Source organism: Capricornis sumatraensis, chromosome 3, assembly GCF_032405125.1.
Source record: "Capricornis sumatraensis isolate serow.1 chromosome 3, serow.2, whole genome shotgun sequence".
Lineage (NCBI taxonomy): Eukaryota > Metazoa > Chordata > Mammalia > Artiodactyla > Bovidae > Capricornis > Capricornis sumatraensis.
Window position 1 is genome coordinate 165,910,638 of NC_091071.1, and position 18,315 is coordinate 165,928,952.

General features: G+C 51.9%; 3 protein-coding genes across 5 annotated transcripts; 1 reads left to right on the plus strand and 2 right to left on the minus strand.

Annotated features, from left to right (window-relative positions):
- Positions 1-43: 43 nt before the first annotated feature.
- EIF3I (eukaryotic translation initiation factor 3 subunit I) lies at positions 44-7,775 on the minus strand. The gene is made up of 11 exons (XM_068966986.1): positions 7,722-7,775; positions 7,536-7,628; positions 6,215-6,302; positions 5,848-5,913; positions 4,616-4,765; positions 4,401-4,528; positions 1,591-1,701; positions 1,393-1,482; positions 1,008-1,081; positions 402-494; positions 44-273 (listed from the first exon to the last, which is right to left on the minus strand). Exons 1-11 carry the CDS (start codon positions 7,722-7,724, stop codon positions 192-194), a joined length of 978 nt encoding a protein of 325 aa, XP_068823087.1. The 5' UTR covers positions 7,725-7,775; the 3' UTR covers positions 44-191.
- A 57-nt stretch (positions 7,776-7,832) lies between these two features.
- TMEM234 (transmembrane protein 234) lies at positions 7,833-13,014 on the plus strand. 3 transcript variants are annotated; one of them, XM_068969140.1, is made up of 6 exons: positions 7,833-7,860; positions 8,140-8,291; positions 9,100-9,166; positions 11,971-12,063; positions 12,332-12,385; positions 12,762-13,014. In XM_068969140.1, the coding sequence occupies exons 1-6, from the start codon at positions 7,845-7,847 to the stop codon at positions 12,908-12,910; spliced, it is 531 nt and encodes a 176-aa protein (XP_068825241.1). In that variant the 5' UTR covers positions 7,833-7,844; the 3' UTR covers positions 12,911-13,014. The 3 variants fall into 3 exon arrangements, with proteins under 3 accessions (XP_068825241.1, XP_068825240.1, XP_068825242.1); XM_068969139.1 differs by lacking the exon at positions 12,332-12,385 and having other exon boundaries at positions 12,714-13,014; XM_068969141.1 differs by having other exon boundaries at positions 12,332-12,903.
- Positions 13,015-13,443: 429 nt separating this feature from the next.
- DCDC2B (doublecortin domain containing 2B) lies at positions 13,444-17,941 on the minus strand. Its single transcript, XM_068969603.1, has 9 exons — positions 17,676-17,941; positions 16,730-16,781; positions 16,220-16,296; positions 15,844-15,975; positions 15,389-15,535; positions 15,241-15,284; positions 14,484-14,627; positions 13,911-14,014; positions 13,444-13,518 (listed from the first exon to the last, which is right to left on the minus strand). The coding sequence occupies exons 1-9, from the start codon at positions 17,939-17,941 to the stop codon at positions 13,444-13,446; spliced, it is 1,041 nt and encodes a 346-aa protein (XP_068825704.1).
- Between the last annotated feature and the right edge of the window lie 374 nt (positions 17,942-18,315).

Here is an 18,315-nt window from a genome sequence, read left to right on the forward strand (position 1 = left end):
GAAAACGATCAAATATCTGACCAGAAACCATTTATTTCCAAACTAGTTTATTTCATAGAGTCCAAAAGCTCCTGTGACCCTGGCTCAGATGGAGGTCCGGCTTCCTTGTGTGTGTGTGCGGCTGCATGGTGATTGCAGATCACCCGTGCCCCCTGTAGAGGAAGCGCCAGGGAATTCCCAGGTCTGGCTTATTAAGCTTCAAACTCAAATTCAAAGTACTGTGGGTCGAAGTAGTGGATGCGGACGTAACCATCTTCGCCACCGCTGCTGTAGCTGCAAGGAGACAGCCAGGGCCCAGTCAGAGGCCTGCCCTTTGGGAAGCAGGCCTAGGGGACAGGACGTGGGAAAGGAGCAGAGGTGGGCAAACCAGGGCTGGCTCAGCCCCCTTCACCAGGCCCTACCTCTTGCCATCAGGATGGAAGGCAACACTGTTGATAGGTCCGAAGTGACCCTTGACTCTTCCAAACTCTTCTTCAAAGGCCAAGTGGAAGAACCTAGAGGAAAGAGCAGGGTGGGAAGCAACAGTTCATTCAGTCCCCATCTCCTACGAAAACACATCAACGGGAACCATTCCCCAAACAAAACTATAAAGCAGGGAAACTGGGATAAGGGGGAAATGAATGAGAACAAAACAAGATGAAGTTGGGAGAAGACTGGACCCAAATGTCTTCCTTGCTCTGTGCTGGGCAGTGCTCTTAAAAGCTTCACAACTATTTACTTATTTAATCTGCATACTGTTATGAGGTAAGTATAGTATCACTGTGCCCATTATACAGTCAAGGGTGATTGGGCATAGACAACTCCAATGATGTGCAGGGCTTCAGAGTGAGCCCAAGAGTTCATGCTCTTAACTATTGTATCAGACACTTGTCACAGGAGGGCCCTCTGTCTGGCTGCACTCCCAACAGCCAGTGAATTAAGGAAAGTTTCCTTGGTTATCCGGTTTGTGGCCATTGTGAGAGACACCTCATGATGTTTCTGTTTGGAAGCTCTTCTTCCCCCTTTACCTGGCCTCGAACTTGCCAATCCTGGTGGAGGTGGTAGTTACATCCATGGCTTCCTGACCACCGCCCAGCACCACCTGAAGGGAAGAAACTCTAGATGGGCCCAAAGAGCAGGCAAGCCCATTTTCCATTTCTTCCCCCAACCCTAAAAGCCTTTAGTATCTCCTACATCAGACTGGGAAGATAGTAAGGGTAAGGAACAAACATCCCTCAGCCACCTCCTGCCCTGCCCCCAGAGCTTCCCCATCGTTCACCTTTGTTCCTGCTCTGAGATCTCCTCTCTGCCTGACACTATTTTCCCCCAAAGCTCTTTTCTTAATTGCTAGACAAACAGCTAGATCCTGGAAACAAGGAGTCTTTAGCAGGAAGCTTGGCTGGGTTTCCTTACATGATCGTAGTTAGGAGAGAGGGCAGCTGAGTTGACAGGTCGTTCTGTCCGGAAAGTCTTCTGGTGTTCAAGGGTTGTGGAGTCGAAGAGCTAGAGAGAAGGCAGAGGAGATGTCTCTAAAAGGAGTCTTCTTGGGGGAAGATGAGAGCCCTGCGGGAGGGTAGGAGCAGGCCTGCCAGACTCCTTGCCCAAGCTCACCTTGGCAGTGTTGTCCTTGGATGCAGTGACGAACATGGTCATATCCCTGGATAACTGGATGTCATTGATCTGCCGGGAGTGCTCCTTAACATTCACCAGTACCTCCCCAGACTGCGGACAGAAGAGGGAGGCTCTGACCAGCTCCATTCCCAGCACCCCAGGCTCAGCCAGAATTCTGGACTCTTTCTCGTCCCATGAAGGAGGGGGAGGTCAGGTGGGGTCTGCCTTAGTATCCCCTGAATCAACACTTACTCCCACTACCAAGCCCAATCTGGCCCAAGTGTGCAGGTTTCATAAACACTGCTAGTCCACCTAGGAAAACACACACTTATGGCGACACCTATTAATTAATCATCATGTAACAGCAGAGCAGTTCCATTTAATCCTTCTTCCAAAAAATACTGAATGGCTACTATTTGCCAGAAGCAGAATATGAGATGGTTAGACAGCCTCACTGACTCCATGGACATGAATCTGAGCAAACTCTGGAAGACAGTGGAGGACAGAGGACCCTGGCATGCTGCAGCCCATAGGGTTGCAAAGACATGGACACAACTTAGTGACTGAATAACAACAGCAGCAGCAACACTATCTGCCAAGCACTGTGCTAAGCAAACTTAACAACACTTATTTTCTTTTAATCCCCACAACAATCCTATGAAGCGGATATTTTACCACAATTTTAAAAGGAAACTATGGTTCAGATAGGTGGTGTGACTTGGAGATCTCAAAACCAGTAAAAGTCAGAACCCACTGGCATCTCCTTCCCTCGCAGGGTCTTGGGCACAGTTCATGAGGACCGATGCTCATCCAGCCTTTTTTCAGGTCTTCTCAAAGGGCTCTTTCATCTGATTTCCCTTCCCACTTACAGAACCTGCCAGACTATGTAGTACAAAGAGTTTTAGAATCTGCCCTTAAAAGTACATCTCTGTGGGAGTTCCTTGGTGGTCCAGTGGTTAGAACTCAGTGCTTTGACTACTGACGGCCTGGATTCAATCCCTAAGTGGGGAACTAGGATCTTGCAAACCTTGCAGCATGGCCAAAAAAAAAAAAACACACACAAAACCAACCTCTCTGTGCCTTGATTTCTCTATTTAGGAAACAAGATTATTAAAAGCCCCTAGGAGTAATTCCCTGGTGGTCCAGTGGTTAGGACTAGTAACAAACAAACAAGTCCCCAGGATCCCTGTAAGGACACTGTGTGTGCGTGCTCAGTCATGTCCAACTCCTCGTGACCCGGTGGACTGCAGCCCCCCAGGCTTCTATGTCCAGGGGATCTTCCAGGCAAGAATTCCAGAGTGGGCTGCCACTTCCTCCTCCAGGGGGTCTTCCTGACACGAGGACACCGGGACTGGGTCTTACCTGAATTTGAGTGATGGGCGCCTGGCATGCGCTCTGCAAACATTTGTGAAGATGACTAAACGGCCTCAAGCACTGGGCCTCACACAGACTCTCAGAAGACTGCCATCTCCTTCCCTGAGTTACTTTCACCCACTGTCAGGGAAGACTGTATCTTCGTCCCTCCATGGACACAGGGTAGGGAGGCATCTGGCGCCTCCATTTTGGGGAACAAGTACCAGTTTTGCAGTCAGGCCTACCTGAGGGCACAGATCAGCTCCACTGTTCGCTAGCATCAAGCACTATTCATGGCCTTGACCTTGGTTCCCATTCCCTTCCTGCAGGTAGGCCTGGTACTTCAGTGGACCACAGCCAGTGCCTGTTGAGTGACTGACCAACCTTTACGATATCACATCCCAGCATTCCCCAGAAACCCAGGAGCCCACGTGAGAAATCTGAGACAGCCTGGACCCCACCCTTTCGGTCACCCTCCCTCTCACCGGTCACCCTGAATGTCTCCTGCCAGGTGCCCCACATCCCTGTCACTACTGCCTAGTTTTTGTGCATTCTCCAATCTGGCCTGTGAGAGCTTTCTAAAGGAAAAAACCTGGGACTTCCCTGGTGGTCCAGTGGTTAGGAATCCATCTTACAATGCAGGGGATGTGGGTTTGATCCTCGGTCGGAAAACTAATATCCCACATGAAGACTGAGAGCCACAGCCGAGTTCACACACTCTGGGGTGCCACCACCAAGACCCGATACAGCCAATATAAAATCAATCAACAAATATTTTAAAAAATAAGAGAAAACCTGATCATCATAACTATTTGAAGATTCCTCCTGCCTAAGGGGAAATCACAGCTCCTCAATCTAGTCCCCGTCCCCCTTCCCCAACACTGCATTCCAGTGAGACCAAACTCCCATTCCTGAAGGATCTGCCTACTCCCTCAACTCTGTGCCTCTGCACACACTGCTCCTGTCTGTGGAGCAACCCTCTCTTCTGGCTTGAAGCTCCATTTATTCTTCACAGCTTAATGTGCATGCCACCTCTTCTGTGACAGAGCGCACTTTCTGTACTTGGTTGAGACCTCAGTAGTGGTACAGCTCACAACCTGACCCATGTGCCAACTGTCTGCAGCCTGTCTCCCAGGGCAGGGTCCATGTCTGATTCCCTTCTTTGTCCTGAGTCTAGCATGGGGCCTGCCACTCAGTGTGGGCAGGGAAACGCTTAATTGTGATCACTGGTAACATGCCCGAGTACTCTATGACAAGTTTTTCAAACACCTGAGGTCATCTGATGCTTGAAACATCTTACAGATAAACAGGCTCCGTAAAGTTATGTAATACGACCAAGATCACATACTTAGAAAATGGTGAAGTCTGTGTGAGTCTGGCCCTCGCTCTCAACCCCCAGGCTCATCCCGCCTCTCACAGAGAATCATTCTGATGGACGTAGGCCTCACCCACCTTACCTTGGCACTATACTGGTTGAGCTCTCCACCTTCGTGGCCTGCGATGATGCACTCTCCCAGAGGTCCCCAGACGGCACTGGTGATCTTGGAGTCGTTGCAAGGGATCCTCATGTAGGGCTCATTGCTGTCTGTGTAGGGCAGCACATGTCAGGCCCTGGGCTCTGGAGCCGTGCCCCTCACCTCAGCCCCAGTCCTGTGCCCCAACCGTGGCGCACCGATCTGGCTTGGATCCCGCAGGTCAAAGAAGCTCACGAAGCACTGGTAGCCCATCTGCTTGTCTGTGGAGAACATGATGATGTTGCCCCCAAAGTCAAAGCCACAGGTGCGGACTGCTGAATTGGTCTTGAGCAGGGCCAGCTGCTTCCCTGGGAACAGGCAGAGTCTCGGTTAGTCCCTGCCCCCTGCTGATGCCGGGAGGATGCCCTAACCCCCGCCTACCATTACAATGCACTGTTCCTCCTGCACTGGTGACTCTAGCCCCCCCGCCCGTCTTCTTCCCTCGCTGCTGTGGTTTGGGTCAGGTCTTAACTTCTCCACACAGTCCCTCCTCACACATCCCGCCACTGTGGCACTCACCACGGACGACATTGTATCTGTCTCCACCTCTGGAGAATGTGCTTCTCCATAGCAAAGACCTGCTCTAACTTCTCTGCATGTCACCAGTGCCCAGCAAAGACCTGGGAGAGATCTGGGTACCCAGAAAATATTTACTAAATGGAGCCGTTCAATAGGCTCCCGTCTTCTGTCTGTTCCTGCAATGTTCCGCACTGCTACCTGGGCTTGCCAAAGCTAAACATGCTTGGGGACTTCCCCAGCAGTGGTTAAGACTCTGCCTTCCAATGCAGGGGGTGTGGGTTCAATCCCTGGTCAGGGAACTAAGATCCCAGTTGCCACAGGGTGTGGCCAAAAATTAAATAAAAAAAAAAAAAAAAAAAGAACTGAACAGGCTTTTCCCTGCTCAGGACCCTCCCCAGCATGAAGTCCTACAGAACAAAGTCATGTTCCTGAGCTCACATTCAAGGCCCGTTCTGGCCCCAGCCTGCCTCAGCTTCTCCACTGCTGTCTATTTCATCCCCAAGAAGCAGGAGCTCCTGGCAGATCAGATGACTTGGATGTGCCACTCGCTGTGCTTTCCCTCTTGCATCTGCCACAGCGATCGCCTCATATGACACTTGCTTTGGGAAGCCTTCCCAGGCTGATCCCATCCCCATTTCAGCCTTCAGGTGCCTCCCCCTGAGCTTTCACAGTGCACTGTGCTACCTCTAACAAGGCTTATATCTCACTGGAGTGCCTCTTTTCACCTCTGTCTTCCTTATTTTCTTGTCTCTTTTCCCCTAGACTGGGAACCATCTCTGGATTTATCTCTATTTCCCCAGAACCTGTTGGCCTCAATAAGTATATTGTAGGTCCTCACTGTTTGCTGAAAAAGTGAAGGATCCAGGCTTACCTGTTTCACAGTCCCAGAGACGACAGCTGTTGTCAGCTGAGCCAGTGAGGACATGCTTGGTGTCCCCTGAAGAGGGTGTTAAGAAGCATGACAGAATTCACCTGAGTCCTTGTCCTCTTGGAAGGCCAAGTGAATCATCTCCCTATTCAGCACCAGAGAGCCTTCCTTCTCTCATCCTAACCTCCTCATTCAGAACTGGAACCTGTCCTAAATGTTCCCCGAACTAGTGAACAGACCAAGGATTGGAGGTAGGTAGCATCATTCTCCAGACCCCACCAGAGCATTTCAAACTCTCAGCTTCAGGTCAGCAGCTTCTCCGTTGCTGGCAGACCCTGGGAGCACAGACTCAGAACAAAGATAAGGATACAGTCAGCGTCCACACACCACACAGCTCCGGTATGGCCCATGTAGGTGCCCAGTCTCTCACCATTCACAGAGTACCATACATTGACAATCTGGAGGATCAAGGACAATGTGACAGGATGATAGGCATCGCGGGCAGAGCCATGGCCTATTTTGCCCCAGAAGCTTCTAGCCAGGCCAGATTCTACCCTCCCCTGCTCATCTCTTGGGGAACAGCAGGTTGCTGGTAAAAAGACCAACTCCTGGATTCTCCTCCTGCTTGCGAAAAAGTCTCCATCATACCAGCCTTTCCCCAGACTCCTAAACCCTCTGAGGAATAAAAGGTCAAGCTGAGTATCAGCCTAGCAAAAGAGTAGTGTTTTGGTGTTCTGTCCAAACGGGAGCAGTTGGTAGGAGAGAAACCTGGGTTCCAGTCCCTGCTCTGCTACTATCTCACTGTATTATCGAAATGTGTGCTTTTCCCTTCTGAACTTCAGTTTTCCCACGTGTAAACTGGCCAGGACAATAACGCCTTTTTCAAAGAGTAGCTGTGAGACTCCAATAAAATAATGTCTAAGGAATTTAAAATGTGTCTAACATTAATATGGTACTCACAAACACTATTCAAGTAAGCTCTTTATTTGAATAATCTCATTTAATTCTAAAGACAACCCCAAGAGGGAGGTACTATTACTACCCATATTTTGTAAAAAGGGGCTCTTAAAGTTTATAATGGTTAAATGGCATGTTCAAAGTCACACTGCTAGTGAATACAGGACTCAGGATTCAAATCGGGTGTGTCAGCCCCCATGTTTAGCCACTAGGGTTAACTTTCTCCATATGGAGGTGCCTCAAAATGCAGTACTCAAAGGGGCTGTTTGCAGTGAGTGAGTGGCAGGAAGAGGGATGACTGAAATGATACCAAGGACACCTTCTTTAAGGTCTTTACCCTCGCCGCCCCAGGATCAACTTCCCCCTTCTCCAGGTGGTCTGTTCCCCTATCCTTGTAGAATAGTTTTGTTCTTCCCCGGAATGAGCTCCTCTCCGCCCCATGAGCAAGATGACCCACGTCCCCGTCCCCTTTCCACAAGGTACCCTTGCTTTTCTTCTCCCTGGCTACTCCCTCCTCCTATCAACAATGGAGTCCTTTCCCACATCTATCGGTGTAATGCTCTTGCCCTCCAAACCCCGGGTTGATCTCTCCCTACTTCTCAGAACGGGGCACTCCTCGGTTTTTCTCGCAGCAAAACTAGCTTGTCCACCCTTCGCCCCGGGAGAACGAACTCGCCCGCTCCCGGGCCCCCTCCGCAAGGTCCCAGCGGGCCCGCCCTTCGGCCGACGCTCACAGGGTCCTTCGCCACCGTGAAGAGGAGGTCTCCCTCGCGGTTGTACTTAATCTGAGTAATGGACCGCTCATGGCCCTGCAGCAGGATCGGCTTCTGTGGGGACAGGACGGCAGTGTCAGCGCCCAGAATTGGCCCCTGCCCCAGCACGGACCCCCACGGCAATACCTTTAACATAGGAGAACTCACCATCCCGGTGGTGACGCGAGGAAAGCGGCAACGTGAGTAGAACCGGAAGAGGCTTTGGCGCTACTTCCGGATTACGAGTCTCCGCCCCCTTTGTTCCCGGAAGTGGAGAGGATCGGCGTTGCCATGGCGGCGACCCTGGGTAAGCGGGCCCCGCCCCTCCCCTCGCTTCCAGACTGCTATCCCAAATTCATTTCTTACTCCCCCTCCACCACCTAACCCCGACCCTTGCTACAACCCCGAACTTGGCTCCAGGATCCATCTCCCCGGCTTCCCGGGGCCTGTCCTACCCGCCAATCACACCCGGGGCGTCGGAGAGCGAAGAAGGGATGTGGGAGCGGCGGGGTGGGAATGGGAGGCCGGAGGAGGGCTAAGGCCGTGCGGTGGGGCGGCGGGGGATGTCACTCGTCTCTCCATCCAGGGCAGGTGCTGGCTCTGGTGCTAGTGGCCGCTCTGTGGGGTGGCACACAGCCATTGCTGAAGCGGGCCTCCTCTCGCCTGCAGCAGGTTCATGAGCGGACCTGGGCCCGGCAGTTGCTGCAGGAAATGAAAACCTTGTTCTTGAATCCCGAGGTGCGTCTGTGAATGAGTCCTCTCTACAGCGTAGCAGCTAAGAATTTGGTCTCTGGAGTCAAACAGATCAGGGTCAAAATCTGCGCTCCACCACTTACTCGCCAGAAGCTCTTGGATGAGTCTTGTTTGCCTTGAGTCTCAGTTTCGTCATCTGTAAAATGGGGATAATAAGGGTAACCGTCTTACGGGGCAGATGTGAGGGTTAAGTGAGGTGAGGCACTAAAGCAGTTAGCAGTGGGCCTTATACATATTATAATTAGGTCTCAAGTCTCTGATGCCCTGAGCCGCTAGTAATATTTTATTATGGTGATCCTTCCAACAGACTTTTCCAGAGAGAGGGCTTAGGGCTTAAATTGGCCCTGGGGAGGGGGGCATAAGGGAGAATCTAGAGTACTACTTCTGAGCTCAGTGCTGCCAGTCTCGGCTGGTGGGAAAGTCATAGACACAACTGCCTCTCAAGGGTAAGGGCTTTGAGTGAGGTACAGACAAAGTGCTTTGTGAGTTCAGAGGAGGGAGGCTGGAGCTAGGCGACTGAGGGAAGGTTTCTTGGAGAGAGGAACACTGGCGCTCAGGGACTTGCAGGATGGGGAGGACAGAAACCAGTGGGGCTGAGGGGGAGGGCATTCAGGGCAAAGGCATGGGGTTCAGTCAGTGATGTTCCCTCTGCCCTGGAAGGGTCCTTTTCAGATGGCTTGGGCCCTAGCCCTTACACTACCCCTCCCTCCAAGGAAAGGCTTATCTCGAAGCTCAAAGAAGGCAGCCCTGCTCAGTTAAGCAATCACACTGACCAGTTTTCTTCTGTTTCCAGTACCTGATGCCCTTTTCTCTCAACCAGTGTGGCTCCCTTCTCTATTACCTCACCTTGGCATCAGCAGGTGGGTCTCTGGCTTAGAACCGCTATACTTAGGATGGAGGGAATGTCTCAAACACCTTGTTGCCATGAGTGAGGGATTGGTTCCATATCTGACCCTCTTCTCTAGGCAGTAGAGTATGGTGGTTTGGTTATGAGTATGCTGCCAGGCACAGGGTTGGTTTGAAGCCTGGCAATCTTGGGCAGCAGCAGAGAAAGAAAGTTCCTTTGGGTGTGTGAAGGGTTTGTGTGTGTGTGTGTGTGTGTGTGTGTGTGTGTGTGTGTGTGTGTGTGTGTACCATGCGGTTTATGGGATCTTAGTTCCCTGACCAGGGATCAGACCCAGGCCCACTGCAGTGGAAGCACAGAGTCCTAACCACCGACTGACAGCAAATTCCCCAAGGGCTGCCTTTGACACTCTTGCTTCCACTGCTAACTGCCTGCCTGACCTTGGGCAAATCTCTTATTTGAACCTTGATTTTTTATGGTTGACTTCGTAGCACTGAGAGAATTGAGTTCAGTATTGAGAAGCATCCGGAGCAGTACCTGGTGCACGATGGACTGGAGGAGCTTGATAAGGATAAATTTCTTTCCCTCGATTGTTGTGTGCCCTCTCCTGCGTCAGATACTGTTCTAGTTTTACACATTTTAAAAAATTCTCAGCCCAACCTTATAAAATGGACATGATTGTCTCCACCAAGGCAATGAAGTTACAAAACTTTGGGCAACTTATTTCATCTCTTAAGTCCCACAGCATGTCAGTGCAGAAGGATGCGAAGCCATCTATTGCTGAAGTTTATGCTCTTGAACTTTGCTAAGAGAAGTTTTTGCTATAATTTTGCTATAGCTCACCTGGAGTCTCACATGGGCACCCCCCCCCAGGGATTTGAGGGGAGTTTGGACCCCAAATAACCCTGGGAAACCCCTCAGAAGTCCTGGGATGGGCTAGACCCACCTCCTCCAGATCTGCCATGTCAGCTTCAACTAGCATCACTCCACTTTCATCTGTTTTACATTTTGGGCTTCTCATAAGACTTCATTTAAAAGAAAGTTTGAAAGCCTCTGGCACTCCCTGCTGCCCAGAACACTGAGTGCTCTGGAAAAATGCCTGCAGTTAGCCTTTTACCAAGTTTTGAGCAAACTGGAATTTCAGGATCCTCTTATCTCACCACTTACCCTGCCTGTATCCATTCTAATAATCAGAACAGTGGTCACTATTTATTCAGGGAAGGATATACACATGTTATCATATTTCATCTTACAACAACCCTTTTGTAAGACTACGCTGTTATTTTGCTATCACTGTTTTTCAGGTAGGGAACAGGCTCAGAGTGTTTGACTGATCTAGCCAAGATCACGTAGGGAAACCTGGGTCTGCCTCACTCCAGTGTCCTATTCTTTCCTCACACTATGCTGCTTCCCTCTCCCATCTACTGTTGCCAACCAGTCTTTAGCAACCACTACATTCTGTGTTGTGTAAGGTTAAGGAAAGGTCTCTGAGTAGGCGGCAGTTGTGTCCGTTTCTTGGATGGCCAATAGCAGCCATGGCCGCGCCTCGCAGGGGATGAGCAGCTGTGCAGTTCTCTCCTCCTCTGCCTGGAACAGGTGAGGCCTGGGAGGGCTGGGAAAGAATGTGCTGAGGAGCCAACGTGCACAGCCTGCCTGGCAGTTATGAGTCTTGCAAACAAGTAACTCAGTTTCTGATTTATCCATTAGTTTTTTTGGTTTTATTTATTTATTTATTTATTGGTATGTGTTTAAAGAAGGTGAAGGTGAAGTCGCTCAGTCGTGTCCGACTCTTTGCGACTCCGTGGACGGTAACCTACTAGGCTTCTCCGTCCATGGGATTCTCCAGGCAAGAATACTGGAGTGGAAAAAAAAAAAAAGAATACTGGAGTGGATTGCCATTTCCTTCTCCAGGGGATCTTCCCAACCCAGGGATCGAACCCAGGTCTCCCGCATTGGAGGCACTTTTAAGAACACAACATAAAATCTGTCTTCTTAAATAGCTTTAAATGTACAAAATTTAAGTGTAATACATTTTAAGTTAAGAGTATTGTTAACTCCCCTAAGTCTTTTTGAAGTTTCATTTATTGAAGTCAGAGCTTCAAAACTAAGCAACAGATCCTGGACTGTGGTGACCTCTACTTAAGAACCAGCCCTGTGGGGCGTGTCCTGTACCCGTTCCTATCTCTGATGTTTTTAGTCTTACATAATTCCATGAGGCCCAAGCCCGAACTGAAACAGAAACGAATGTGCTTCGCCTGCTGTTTTGCTTTGTCCTTATCCATTTAGTTCTACTACCTTTGGAGTCAGGCAGACCTCGGTTTAAATCCTGTTTGCCTCCATTTACGTGGTGTCTTTGAGCCTTTGTTTCCATTATGATGCTAATGCGCTTCCTGCATTGTTGTTATGAAGATTGACTCGATGTGTACACAAAGCACCCGTGTGCTTGGTAAGTGGTGCTGTGTTTGGTGTTACTGCACTCTTGCTACTGTAGCCTTTGGGTTTGGGGTACCTGTCTGTCCAGATGTCCTTGAGCTCACAGTAGTTCTGTTTGAGTACAACGACCTCATCCTTACCAGCAAACCAAGATGGTCCCAGACCTTGTAGTTTAGGTTTTCTTGCTGGAATCCTGAGGGAGCACTGAATTTGAAGTCAGGAGACCTGGGTTTGAATCCTGAGCTTGGCTGTGACTTTATCTGAAAACTGGGGTCATGAGACACCTTTTTTAAAACGGTCTTGATGATGTAATGAAAGTGTTTTGTGCCTAGAAAGACTTGTTTTTTTGTTTGCATCTCAGAGATTCTTTTCATTCTGATCACTCAGATCTGACCCTAGCTGTGCCCATCAGTAACTCTCTGGCCATCATCTTTACACTGATTGTTGGGAAGGTCCTTGGAGAAGATATTGGTGGAAAACGTAAGTCAGGACACTGCAAGTTCGGGAAGCCACTACTTGGACTTTGACACCCCTGGGTTAGTTTTTTTCCAGAGCCGTCTCCTGTGATCAGGTGAGGAGAGGCTCTTCCCTCATCCTGCCCTTTCCTCTGTAGCTCTCCTGGCTCCTTGTTGCCATCAGAGTTGCCTTCCCCTGGGTAGTTCCCATCTGAGCCCTTCCCTCAGCCCTGTGTCAGCTACTACTGGCATGGCTAGTCTCAGAGCTCCTCAATTTCTACCCATTATCCCAGGAGCATTTGCTGGCATGGTGCTCACCGTGGCAGGAATTACACTCTGCATCACAAGCTCAGTGACCAAGACCCAAGGGCAACCGTCTGCACTTTGAGTGAACCAAGGCCACCTCCAGCTCTGCTATCTCCAGGAAACCCTTGGGTCATGAGGTGGAGGCAGTGAGCCTGGGAATTAGGCCTCCCACCCCAGCCCCAGCCCCAGCCTCAGCTTCCTCACCTCCTGGGATAATAACTACCTCATGGATCATAATAAGAGAACAAGAGTGAAAGGGTTTTGTAACTTTCACGTGCTGTTCAACCACTCAGATTTAGCACAAGAGACTTCACCCTCACCCTCAGCAGCCCTCGTGCCCCAGCAGGACTCTCTCTGCTGTCTCGTCAGGTCCCCAGAGCTGTCACTGTTACTATGGCCTGACCTGGACTATCCCAGCAGCTGGGCGGTGGACTGAAGAACCCCAGCTGCAAGGAGAAGGCCAGCTACAGCCTCTGGGCCAGAAATGCAGGCAGGAGGCCTCCAGGGCTCAGCCTTCGCTGGCTGAGGGGGGAACTGAGGGGAAAGTGCGTAAGAATAGCAGATGACCTGTGGGAGAGGAGCTGGCTGTTAGCCTCCCTGTCCCTCCCATGAGGTGGGTGTAAATCCTTAACTGCCTGCCTCCCTCAAACGCCTGTGGGCCCCGGCACTGCCCAACTCCAGTGTGTGGAGCAATGCTGGGTGAGCAGTTGTTGTTGAGTCACTAAATCAGTTGTCTGTAATAAATCTGTAGTAAACAGATGGAGGTTAGTAAGTATTCTTTTATTGTGACAGACCCGCTCCCATGTTTGTGGTCTGTCCCCCAAACCCAGCTGGCTATTCCTTTCTCTGGCCAGAGACTCTCATAAGGAAACGGCCTCTGTAGCTGGGGCTTCTCTGCTCTGAAAGGAAAGGAAGACGGGGGGTAGGTTTACGAGCAGAAGAGCCGGACTGAAGGGGTTGCATCATACCCTGTGAGCGCAGAGGAGACGCTGGTTCCTTGAGAACAGGCTGCTGGAGGCTGAGGATAAAAGGTGACTGCAGAATAAAGCTCCCCAGTTCCTGGCTGGAGCTGCCGGATCTCAAGATGGTGGAGCAGGCATCAGGCTGAGATAGCTGCCCCAGCCTCAGGCTGTTTTTCCAGGAACAGGGCCTCTTCCACTATCTGTGCTGTCGGCTGGAGGAGGAAGGCCACACAGAACGGAGCCATTGAGCACCCCAGTCCAGCCTCCAGCCTTTAGCCTGGGGTTTCCCAACCCCAGGAAAGGAAGAGACCAGAAATCTGGATCCACCATTTCATTTAACATAGGAACTCGGGCTCTGAGAAGGTTAGATTTGTTCACAGACACAAGGGAGAATTGTTTCTGGGACCCAGGGCTGCTGGTTTCCAGCTCAGAACTCCTGTCCCAACATGTGGCTTCCAGGGACTTCTCTGGCTTCCAATGCAGTGGGTGTGGGTTTGATCCCTGGTTGGGGAATTAAGATCCCACATGCTGCAGGGTACAGCAAAAAAAACCAAACCATACAAGCAAAACAAAAGCCAACACACGGCTTCCAGCCCCAGCCCACCTGATCCCAGGGCTCTTCTGTCTGGGTGTCTTCATCATCTGCTACTTCCTGGGCCCCTGCTGTCTCCTTCCTTGGGTGGGGAGCCCCATACACTCCCTTGGTTCCTGATGTGGAAGGCAAGAGACCAACGCTGAGGCTGAGGAGCCCTCAACATTCTTTCCCTAGACTTTATCAGCCCCCTCCCTGGCCCTGAGCCTCGCTCATGACCTGCGAGGATGGAGGTTAGTTCGGAGGCAGGCCTTTGGCCCCCATCCCCAACCCTTCCAAATCCCACCCCTGAAATTAATGGCTTCGAGTTTTCATGTCCTTCTTTTTGTAAACCAGGCCCCCATGAAAAGGCAAAGGACTGGCTATGCACAAATAAGGGGGTAGGAGGCAGTTGTGCTGAAGTCAAGACCAGCTCTGGACCATGGAACTCCCTCCCCGTCCTGTGTCATCCTCAGCAGGCACCATCCCATGTCACTGCCATCCCATGTCGCTGCCACCCCATGTCGCTGCCACCCCATGTCGCTGGCATCCCATGTCACTGTCAGGGGCTGGCTGAGAAGGCCTTGAATTCTGGGGTCCCCTTGCCTGGTGGAAATGAGAGCTTGGGGCGCATGTCTCTTGGCTCAGTAGCTCGCTGGGGTCTGGCACAGAAAGCGGATGGCGCCATTTGTCTGGCTCCGTCTGGAGAGGACTGGCTTGCCTGTGCCCTGTGGCCCTGCAGGGGGAACGCTGAGCGTCGGCCGTGGTTGCAGGCTATCCTTGCCTTCTCCACTCCCAGTCCAGGTGCGGATGCCTCTGATGCCTTTGGCAGCTGGGAGAGGAGAAGCCATCCACCTTCACAGCCTGCGTCTTCCCTCCCTGCTCCCTCTTCCATCAGGCTGCTTTATCCAGGGACATAGTAGATGATGCCTGGTGTTCTAAATGCCCAGTGAAATCAGGTTGTGTCCTCCTACCCTCAACTCACTGGCTCATCTCTTGGGAGGGCTCAGGCCTGGGATAAGACGGGAAGCTGACAAGCATTTTGGACTCTGCTATGCCAGATATACTGATTTTCCCAGCATCCAATCTGGCATCAGGTCCAGCAACTCAGAGTCCTGAAGATCTTCACAGAGCCCAGATAAGCTGGCTTTCAGACCTGGTTCTGGTCTGGCTGCTGTCAGTATCTGTGTTACCCTGAACAAATCACATCACTCCTCTGAACTTCAGCCTCTCCTCTAGAAAATGGGAATAACAATCTTTATTTCACAAAATTATTGAGAGTATACAGTACAATAAGGTCAGAGCCTCAGTGGGAAGCTAGTCACTTCCTTCTTTCCCGCCCCCCAACAACACCCTGGGTCACCTACCACCTGCTTGTGGGGCCTGGACTTTGGACCTGGGGGATGCCTGCAATGAAAAAAGAGAAGGCTTATAGGGGGCAGAGCAGGACATGGAATCAGGGTGGCTTCCTTTGCTCTAACCTGCCTCCTCTCCCCCTCACATATACATACCAGCAGCCCCTGGGCAGTGAGGGACTGGGCACCAGCAGCTCCAGATAGGGGAGGGCCTTGAACTCATCCTCTCCAACGGCCACATAGTAATGGCCGCTCACCAGAGCCTCCCTTGCTGACAGTGGGAGCCCATCCAGGGTGCAGAGCCTGGGAGAGAGGTGAGTACAATAAGGGCCAGTGAACAAGGTGGATTGATATTCAGCAGACTGTGAGAGGGTGGGTACAGCTCTTCCAAGGTGCCTGGCAGCTGCTGGTCCTCTGGGTACCAGGGCCAGTCCCCCAGGCTCCATCCTGGCTCCAAGGGCTGGGTTGGAAGGGCCTTTCCCTCTGGCACAGAAAGAAGTCCCCTTTGGGGAAACATGCTTTCCTTTGGCCTTTTCATCTTCCAGGAAGGCCAGAACCAGTAGGGCGGCTCCCTTTGGGGACATTCGGGTTTCCGCAGTCCCCAGACTCACTTGCGCACAACCCCGGTCTGTAATTTCACCTTCTCCGTCAGGAGCTTCAACACTGCTTCCCAGTCCTTGCTGGCGGCCTGGGACAGCTTCAGGCTGAACGGAGGACTTAACAGGTCCCCATTCCTGAACACACTGGGACAAAGAGCAGCCTGGTAAGGGGAACGGTCCTCAGAACTCCTTACATGTGAGAGGAGGATGGGACTGGGGCCAGAAGACAGTCAGACCCGGTGCATGGGTCCCCCTTCACCCAGTAAGCATGTTGGACTTTTCCCATCCCTACCAGTCACCAGGAGCTCCTGGAACAAATCCACCTACTTTTCCTTGGCCTCACTGAAACAAAAATCTATGCCCCCGCCTCCCCAACACAGGCACTCACTGGATGTAGCAGGGGGAACCTGCAGGTAGCTGCCGTCCAAGGGCCCCATCACACAGCTCCTGAGTCATGGGAAGACCCTGAAACCCATCAGGTCCCCAGGTCAGGAACGCACTGAGGCCTTTGGTCAGGGGTAGGTCAGTCTAAGGTGGGTAGGGTGAGGGAAAGGAACTAGACTGGGGCGGAAGAGGGGGTAAGGAGGGTGGGACCGGTCACACCTTTTACCACAGGGTACCTCCCTAAGTCACATTCTTAACCCCCTCCCATCCCTCTGTATTATAGCGTCCTCTTTCCTCTGAGGACCACAGCCTGGAGATAAAAGGTTGCAAAAGGCCCAGGGAACAGCATTTTGAAATCCTGCACCTGGGAAGGCTAGCAGCTGGCTCCAGAGTAGGTGTGGAGAGCCGCAGATCCGGCTGCTTCTGGGGCCCCTGACCTCCCAGACCAAAGTGGGAGCCGTCCCAGAGGAGGGGGAGAACAGAGGGCTGGGGGCTGGCCTGCCCCAGGACTCACTGCCAGTCTGCTGCTCTTCCCACCTGGATCCTTCCCTCCAGGGGGTAAATAGCTGAAAGGACAGAGAGGTCACAGGTCATCTTGGGGAGCCGGGAGAACTCAGCAGCCCAGCAGCTGCCAGAGGGCGGGGCTGGGGCCCAGCTCCCCAGGTCTCCCTTCCCAGTGAAACAGTCTCAAGTCATCTCAGTCCAGAAACAGATGCTGATACTTGAACCTGCCTTAGGCCCTGCATGTATCAGGCTGCACATGCAGTCCAGGGCACAAACCATATAATTAAAGGTCTAAATCCTCCTGTATCTCAGAGAGATGTTCTCCTACAGGTATGTGGTTTCATCTCATTTTGTATGAGAGAACAAGGACTCTCTAAGTAACATGGGAGTGACCAAGCCGATTCTAAGTCTGTCTAGTTCCCAACTCCTGGCTCCTTAGGTTATAGCGAGCAACCTCTCAGCTGAGAGTGGAGGAAGACCTGGAAGCCAGATCTGAGTTGGAAGCTCAGACACTGAAATAGGTCTCCCATCTTGGAAAGCACAGCCACACCCTGTAAAGGGTGATCCCAGCCTACTGGAGAGCACGGGATGCCTATGGATGGATTTAGAGTATTTGGTGGTGGTGGTGATGGGGGTGATAAGGATCCCATCAGGAAGAGCCTTTGGAAAAGGGGGCTCAGCTAGCACGAGAATGTTCTTCTTCCCATGGTTTGGTCCTGGCTGGATAGGCATGATCATCAGCGTCAGACTCTTGACTTGAACAGTGGCGCCACTTGTGTTGTCTACTCCTAGGCAGCTTAGGACTATCCTGATTCACCCTTCCAAAGACTGGGGATAAGACCACCCACCTTACAGGACTGTTAATGTCCCATGAGTGAGCTACTTGGTCAGTACTGACTGTTGCTGTTGCTATTACCTCCCTCCCCAGGCTCTTGGACCACCCCCAGCCCACTCACGGGAGCTTGTGGAAATGTTCGAAACCAGCAGCCACATACAGCCCTCCGTTCTGCAGGTCTGCCAGGTCGGTGACAGGGTGGCCATGACAAGGGGTGTAGAGAGCACGCACAGCCACTGGGGCCCGCACAGCCGATGTCACCTCACAGAGGAAGGTCTCCAGGGTGGGGAAGCGGCGTTGAGTCACCACCAGCTGGCGGCCTGGGGAGAAGGGGTCCCCATTCCGGTACACCACTACCTTCTTGGCTGCTGGACTGCCACCGGCCATTGTGTGTCCGTGGCTAGAGACGCAGAGCTGTTGCCAGGCAACTAAGACAGGGTTGGGAGCAATGCCAGTCAGAGGTGGAGTCCTGCCTTTTTACCCAGGAAGGCAGGGAGAGCCTCCATAGGAGCACCTGTCTGCATTCAGGGTCTCATCCGGTCTGCTCTTGGTGGGGCCTCACAGGAGTAGGGTGGGTCTGGTCATTAGGTATGAAGGAAGAGCCAGGGCTCAGTGCGAGGGACAGTGGCAGAGATCACACTGAAGCACAGATGTTCAGTACTGGGTCGGGGCAGGGATTCTCAGAGCCTCCCCGCCACTGTAGCCCAACAGCATTGGGGGGCTGTTCCCCAAGGATGCTAGTCTGCTCCTGGGCTGTGGCT

What these genes read in the sequence shown, in the direction of transcription:
- DCDC2B (XM_068969603.1), bottom strand. Translation starts at nt 17,941, where the DNA reads ATGGCCGGTGGCAGTCCAGCAGCCAAGAAGGTAGTGGTGTACCGGAAT. An exon ending in GGAAGAGCAGCAGACTGGCA is followed by an intron (nt 16,297 to 16,729) that starts GTGAGTCCTGGG and finishes GATGGGTTTCAG; the next exon opens with GGTCTTCCCATGACTCAGGA. An exon ending in GCCCCACAAGCAGGTGGTAG is followed by an intron (nt 14,628 to 15,240) that starts GTGACCCAGGGT and finishes GCCGACGCTCAG; the next exon opens with CGTTCCCCCTGCAGGGCCAC.
- EIF3I (XM_068966986.1), bottom strand. An exon ending in TCACGGTGGCGAAGGACCCT is followed by an intron (nt 6,303 to 7,535) that starts GTGAGCGTCGGC and finishes TTGATCCTCCAG; the next exon opens with ATTGTCAATGTATGGTACTC. An exon ending in GCGGGATCCAAGCCAGATCG is followed by an intron (nt 4,529 to 4,615) that starts GTGCGCCACGGT and finishes TGCCCTACACAG; the next exon opens with ACAGCAATGAGCCCTACATG.
- TMEM234 (XM_068969140.1), top strand. An exon ending in CCTCACCTTGGCATCAGCAG is followed by an intron (nt 9,167 to 11,970) that starts GTGGGTCTCTGG and finishes CTGATCACTCAG; the next exon opens with ATCTGACCCTAGCTGTGCCC. An exon ending in AATTACACTCTGCATCACAA is followed by an intron (nt 12,386 to 12,761) that starts GCTCAGTGACCA and finishes GGACTATCCCAG; the next exon opens with CAGCTGGGCGGTGGACTGAA.